General features: G+C 36.6%; 1 protein-coding gene across 1 annotated transcript; it reads left to right on the forward strand.

Annotated features, from left to right (window-relative positions):
- Positions 1–1178: 1178 nt before the first annotated feature.
- LOC140433679 (uncharacterized) lies at positions 1179–1833 on the forward strand. The gene is made up of 2 exons (XM_072521659.1): positions 1179–1198; positions 1257–1833. The coding sequence occupies exons 1-2, from the start codon at positions 1179–1181 to the stop codon at positions 1831–1833; spliced, it is 597 nt and encodes a 198-aa protein (XP_072377760.1).
- The last annotated feature ends 6010 nt before the right edge of the window (positions 1834–7843 follow it).

Below are 7843 nucleotides of genomic sequence, written 5' to 3' on the forward strand. Positions count from 1 at the left end.
GCAATTAGGCGCAAAACTTGAAGAAGTCAAAAGAACAAAATCATGTTGGAATTGTCTACAGCTGGGACACGGGGTTCCAGACTGTAAATTAGGAGGTTGCAAATCATGTGGGAGGAAACATCATTCTCTCCTCCATGATTCAAAATTTCACACAAATGCAAGGACACCAGCTACAGGAAATTACACGAGGGCACAAGCTCAACCGCCAAGAGTTGAGAATCATTTAGATCAAGAGCAAATAGCAGGAACTATACTCATCATATACAAGATGGTTCAAGGGCACGATTACACAATCAGTTAACTCACACTAATATTTCAAATCAATCGCGTTATCAAGGGTATCCAACGCATTCATCATCAAATAACAATTTTAGGAAGGAAATAAATCAAGGTAACACAACTCAAGAAGAGCAAGGAAATATTGGGGCATTTCCATCCGTTAGTCTAGGGGAAAATGAAAATCGGGGGTATTTGGTTAATGATAATAATAATCATCTCTTTATAGGCAACCATTTAAGACAAAATTCGGAAATAGTTGTTTTGCTTTCAAGCATATCACCGGTAAAGATGGGATTATACATGCAGGAAGGGTATTTTTAGATTCAGGATCACAATCTAATTTTATGTCACGGGAGTTCTTTTAGTAACTAGGGTTAACACCAAAACATGGATATTTCGGTTAAGGGTATAGGTCAGAGTTCTACTAAAATCACACATGCAGTAGATGCTATGGTCAATTCAAGGGTTAATAATTATTCATTTAAGGTTTCATTTTTGGTAATAAATGATATTGTTAGCAATCTCCCAGAAATTGATATCAATTTAAAATTGATTCAAAGTCCAGAAAGAGTAACTCTTGCAGACGAACATTTTGGTATATCTACCAGGGTAGACGGTTCATCGGTCTTTTGGCAACTTTTATGCGTGGGGCAAGTACGTAAAGAAAATACTAACTTGACGGTTCAAAAAACGAAATTAGGATGGGTGGTAGCAGAAGCTATATCTTCACAGCAAAACATGTCATATTTTTTAAGAATCGGAGCACATACTTGCAACTTTTCTGTCAATACACAAACAAATAGAAAAAATCTGGTTGTTGGAGGAATTCGGTCAGGAACAAAAATCAACCAGAGAGGAACAAGAATTCGAAAGGATCTTCAAGGAAACAACAGTAAAAAATGAAGAAGGGCGTTTTAGGGTAAATTTGTTGCTACGTGACAACATAAATCAGTTATAAAACTCGTCATTTTTGTCAGAAAACGATTCAAACAGCTCGAAAGGTTAGAAAAGGATGAAGAATTGCGAGAGTCGTATCGTGCACTTATTCGAGAATATATAGATTTGGGGCGTATGTCAAAATTAACTTCAAAAGAAACACCTTCCATGCAGAGAGGGGATAGTTACTACTTACCATATCACGGGGCATTCAAACAAAATTCTATTACCACAAAATTAAGGGTAGTTTTCGATGGTTCAGCGACCATAGATACTGGTATTTCGTTGAACGACACGTTAATGGTTGGACCTAAACTACAATACAATTTTTTTGATATTCTTCTAAGGTTTCGAAAGTATTCCGTCGTAATGGGTGCAGATATTGTCAAGACGTATAGGCAAGTGCAAGTGAAACAAGAACATAGAAATCTACAAAGGATTTTATGGCGATTTAATAGGGAGGAACCAATTCAGACATACGTTCTGAATACGGTCACATACGGAACAGCTTGCGCATCATTTCTATCAATTAGATGTCTTTATCAAACAGCTCTTGACAATTTGGACATCTATCCAGAAGCAAGCAAAACAATATTAAAAGATTTTTATGTCGTATAATTTATTGACAGGTAGTGATACAATTGAAAACGTTCCAAATTTAAAGGCTAAAATTACAGATATCGTGAAGGGGGGCGGATTCTTATTGAGAAAATGGGTATCGAATCGAAATATTAAACGACGAGAGGGATTCAAGTGTAAATATTGAACATTATTTTTCGAATAAGGACGTCACAAACACATTAGGAGTTTTATGGAAATCAAACGAGGATACCTTATGGTATAGCATCAATATTGATAAATCACAAACAAGAGTAACGAAAAGGATTATTTTGTCAACAATTGCGCGAATTTTTGATCCAATGGGATTGCTTGGGCCAGTTGTTATTCGAGCAAAGTTAATCATGCAGCAGCTTTGGAAATTAAATCTGACACGGAACGAGTCCGTTCCGTTGGATATACAAACAATTCGGGTACGTTTCAGGAGTCAAATAGATGAGCTTAGCAAGATCAGTATTAGTCGGCAAGCAATGTGTACAAACAACGTCGGAATAGACCTTCATTGCTTTACAGATGCATCCGAAGTAGCCTATTTATTCATAAAATCAACAGATACAAATGGAAATAATTACGTAAATCTGCTTTGCGCAAAGCGCAAGGTAGCTTCACTAAATGTGGTGTCTTTACCTAGATTAGAATTGTGTGGATGCTTCAAGAAATACCCGAAAGGAAGAAGAAATCGGTATTATCATGTACTTCAACGGTTTCTGTGATAAGGATTAATAAACTTTCTAACTTAACTAGGATTCAAGGGGTTTGGGCTTATTGTCAGATTCATTAACAACTGTCAGTCTTCAAATACAAAATTAAGTGGAACATTGCAAGCAGATGAAATTCATAAGGCAACAATACATTTAATCAAATTTGTTCAAGCAGAAGCATTTGAGACTGAATTAAAAACATTGAAATCATTAGGCATTGTTAAGGGAAATACTAAATTAATTTCATTAAGGCCGTTTATTGATGAACAGGAATTAATAATTAGACTAGGCGGTCGTCTGTATAATAATAAGATATTGGCCAATTCAAGGTTTTCGGACAGTGTCGAAGGTTACAAGACGGTGTGTAAATTGTTTCAAGGTAAAGCAGGTCACACAAAACCTTAAAATGGGAAATTTACCAGTGGACCGCATAACACCTTCTAAACTTTTTACCAATACTAGGGCAGACTATTCTGGACCATTTGATATCAAGGTTAGTAGACTTAGGAGAGAATTATTTGTAAAGGCTTACATATGTATATTTGTTTGTTTATCAGTTAAGGCCGTTCATTTAGAGTTAGCTTTCGATTTAACTACGGAAGCATTCATTAATTGTTTTAAAAGGTTTGCTACGCGAAGGGGTTTGTGTCAGAATCTTCTCTCAGATAAAGGAACAAATTTTGTTGGGGAAAGGAATCATTTTAATGACCTTCATTCATTTCTTACTAATCCTGGAAATCAGACGAAATTTACAGAGTTTTTCTCAAATGCTAATATAATTTGGTCATTTAACCCTCCACGGTCCCCACACTTTGGTGGAATTTGAGAGGCACGGATTCGAATTGTTAAATTTTATTTACGTAGAGTAATGGAAAATGAACGGTTGGGCTATGATGAGTTTAACACAGTGATAACACAAATCGAGTCTTGCCTCAATTCTCGTCCTCTCACATCTCTAACCGAAAATCCTAAGGGCCTAGAGGTACTTACGCCTGGACATTTTTTAATTGGTTGCACATTAAAACGCTTACCTCAAGAAGACGTACGACATCACAACGCATTTAGAATTTCCAAATTTCATCACGTCACTCAAATCATTCAGCATTTCTGGGATAAGTGATCTAAAGAGTATCTAAGTCACCTTCAGACACGAAGTAAATGGCGTACTTAGGCAGCAGACAATTGCAAATCGGCGATATGGTCATTATCAAGGAGGATGATCTCATCCGGAGGAACAATGTAGTTAGAGTGGCAACAGTGCGTACAAGTAACGGACAATTTAAACGCGGTTTCAACAAACTTTGTGTTTTACCCATTGACATGAAATAACCCCATTTTCTATTAGCTTTATGAACTGAACTTTCATTATTTGTTTCATGTGCGTTAAAATGGGTTGAAAGGTGGACCTTCCAACAGGGGGTGGTATGTTAAGACTCCGTCCTAACTGTATTCATTTATTTTATTTTAAAAGTGGGTAGGCCGCGGAACTGCCAACCCGACTCTGGATTCTTCGCGACAGTTAGAAGAGGGTCCAGGGCGAGGAGACGAAATGACCGCCAAATTGCTACTTGTGCAAAGGGACGACTGAGAGACAGACCTCCAACGCAAAATGACATTCATTTCTCGGACACTCAACACATTTTAATGTTTTTTTTTGTGTAATCCAATTTTAGTTATAGTTATAGTTTAGTATAGTTGAAAAAACACAATAAAAATATTTTGTGCTTAAAAATCCAGGGAAACATCCCAAACAAACTGACTGTACGCAAGGAATTGGTCTCCCATCAAAAAACACAGAAAATAAATCTACACACTGTTGTCCAGAATTACCACCATAAAACCATTTTATTATTTGAATCTTTTATGCGGGCGTATAAACAGACATGTTTTATACAAAAATAAATTACAAATCTACGCTGTTATTGCTTTAAACAACCACTGTATAATGACAAACTATTGGCGACGGAGCAACAAAGGTTCGTGGAAAGTCGACGGCGCGCAGTGTTGTCAAAGGTCTAGATGATACGTAGATCTCGAACCGAATAAGCCTTCTGAAAAAGTGCACCGTCTTTTATTCCATTTCCGTAACCTTGGTGAGGTCGAACGTAGAAGTGACCTGAAACTCACCAATCAGGAAATGGAATATACTCGGGGACCAATCAGAAGGCCGTACGGGTGAGATACGCAGATAGAAGCGCGTGATTGACCAGTTCAGAATCGGTGACGTGTCCGATCTAGCGACGCGACTAAAGCATGATTTCTGAATAAAAGAAGAACGATTCGGAGGGCTCTTTTAGTTTGTCCAGTCGAAGTAACTACTTTTAGTCTCTAGTGCTACGACGATGTTCTTTGCTAAGACGATTCGAGTCAACGGCATACGTTATCGTTCTTATTAAAACAAGAACAGTTACCCGTTATTTTCGTTCCGTCTGGTGGAACATTATACATTGTAAACACAACAATAAAGATTTTTACAGTTCTTTATTTAGACCGTTTCTTTTTTCTTTTATTTGCATCAGTTACAGATTGATACCTGGAACAGGAAGAGGTCACCAGGAGGTGACCTCTACTAAAAGTCCTTATGAACCAATCGCCTGGCCCAAACCGCGCAGATCCAACCCAGCGACACATTATCTCGTCTATGCTTGATTCCGTTTCCCAAACGGTGAATTCGGCAAAAGATTTTTTTAACATTTGAATATATTGAGAAATCTTGTAGGTTTGAGCTGCTGGATAAATAGCTAAATTATCATTGAAGTGAAGAAATCTTTATATTTTAGACATCATCAGATTCTTCCCAATACATTCGTCTTCTTGGATTTGCGTTATATCCGCTCACTAACAATATTCCTATGAAGGCGTTTAGCTCATGAATACTAAATTCTAGTTGAGATCGTGTCTCAGAAGCATCCCGGACCGTTTTTCTTACAATCTGTGCGAGTAAACCTTCGTTAAAAAAATTCCAACATCCATGGAAGGAAAGTGTAATTTCCATGCATTGGAGCTCTCTCTTTTATTCAATATAATAAATTGTTATTAACGGAAAGCTTAGTCTTATTCTAATTTCGAACTACTTTTGCCAACGGCTTTACTGTTCTGCGATTGGTAAGTTTAGTCTTCTCCAGTCTCACATAAGACAGGGCTGTGTTCTGTCACCATTACTGTTTAACGTGTACAGTGAAGCCATATTCCAGGAAGCGATAGCGGATCTGGGTGATGGAATCTCTGTAAACGGAAGAATAGTAAATAACATAAGATTCGCTGATGACACCGTTATAATGGCAGACACCCTGGAATCGCTACAAGAATTGGTAAATAGAATTAACGATTATTGCATTAGATACGGACTAAAAATACATAAGAGAAAAACTAAATTTATGATTGTCTCAAAAACGCAACAGGGAAATGAAAGATTAATGATAGAGCAAACCCAAATAGAAAAAGTAGAGACATATAAATATCTGGGAACCTGGGTTGATGACAAAAATGACCAAAGCAGAGAAATCAAAGTCCGAATTGAAACTGCAAGGCAAGCATTTGTGAAAATGAAGACAATGCTTACCAACAGAGACCTTCAGTTGCATCTCAGATTGAGGGCTCTAAGATGTTACATATTTTCTATCTTACTATACGGAATGGAAGCTTGGACATTGAAGAAACAACACATAAGGAAAATAGAAGCGTTCGAAATGTGGTGTTACAGAAGAATATTAAAAATTCAGTGGGTTCAAAGGATTACCAATGCTGAGGTACTACGACGTCTAAATAAGGAGTTAGAAATTATGAACAGCATAAAAAGAAGAAAACTAGAATATTTGGGTCACATAACCAGAGGAGAAAAATATGAGCTGCTGAGAATTATTATGCAAGGAAGGATCCAAGGAAGAAGAAGCATAGGAAGAAGACGCATCTCCTGGCTGAAGAACCTTAGAGAATGGTTTAACTGTAGTTCACTACAACTTTTCAGAGCAGCAGCCAACAAAGTGACCATAGCCGTTATGATATCCAACCTCCGATAGGAGATGGAACTTTAAGAAGAAGTCTCACATTGTTGAACATCAAAATCAGAAGGCTCTTCTTGCAGCAACTTTTATTTGAAATCAGATTCATGTTTCAATTCAGCTCAATGTTGCGAAAATGTAACTTCAAAAAATAGATGCAGTATTATTGTTTGCATCCAGTTATGCGGAAACGCAACACCAAAGTTCAAACAACAATTACAGAATTTATTTGTAAATAAAAAATTGGTAACGCTTCGGTGAAGCCAACAGGTTAAAAATGCATAAACAGTGAAAAATCGGTAGTAACTAATTATACTAGTTCAGAAAATGAAGAAAACAAGTAAGGTTATTTGCAATTCAGTTCTGCGATAAGAAAACGGCCCACGTTTCAACACCCGGCGGTGTTTCCAGACTTAAAAAAATAATATAGAGAGGGAAAACAAAGTTGCTATTACTAGATATATAAAAACTAAGTAGCTTTAAGAGGAGAATTGATCAAAACCATTATATACATAACAATATTCTTATAAAATACAATGTTAAATAAGTAGGTAAAATGGAATAGGAAAACCAAATTCCAAAATCAAATAATATCCAGAGTTATTTTTTCACGTTAAAGGAGAATCTTCCGCATATGAGAATCTACCTCATACGCGGAAAGTAAGAAAGTCTGGCCTAGCCCGAACTTCTCCACTGTCGCTTAAAAACAGAACAAACAGTATTTCCTAAAATGAAATCAGGATAAACTCCACTAATAGCTCATCCCATTGTGTCTCAACGTCGACATGTTCATCAGAAAACAAACCAGCACAACAAACAGAAGCCACTAAACAAACTCGTCAGCATGATGATGATACAGGTTGGACATTAATTCCAAATAAGAAACGTCAGCGATCAGAAGATAGCCCTCCTAATAGAATTAAAAAACAAACTACTATTCATGATTATTGATTATTGCTTGCAGAAACCTAAGCCAACGACCAATAGATATAGCACCTTTGCTACTGATGATATAGAAGAAGAAAATAAAAATGCCGAATCCAAAAAACCTCCACAAATATTCATTCAGAATACCGAATATATAAAAACGCTACGCAAACTTCTTGATGAAAAAATACCAAATCTATAATACCATTAAATGTCTTAGGGATAACCAAATTAAACTAAAAATAGATTCACCTGAAAACTATTCGGATATTGTTAAAAGTTTAATAGCAAAAAAAACTCAGTTTCACACACATCAGATTCCAATTACAATCCACAACAGGGCCGTGGATTTTGAGTGCTTGTCCGCAATATTCAACAAAA

Source organism: Diabrotica undecimpunctata, chromosome 1 (assembly GCF_040954645.1).
Source record: "Diabrotica undecimpunctata isolate CICGRU chromosome 1, icDiaUnde3, whole genome shotgun sequence".
Classification (NCBI taxonomy): Eukaryota; Metazoa; Arthropoda; class Insecta; order Coleoptera; family Chrysomelidae; genus Diabrotica; species Diabrotica undecimpunctata.

Coding starts and splice junctions, on each gene's coding strand:
- LOC140433679 (XM_072521659.1), top strand. CDS start 1,179: ATGAAGAAGGGCGTTTTAGG. Junction 1,199..1,256: donor ATGAAGAAGGGCGTTTTAGG/GTAAATTTGTTG, acceptor CATTTTTGTCAG/AAAACGATTCAAACAGCTCG.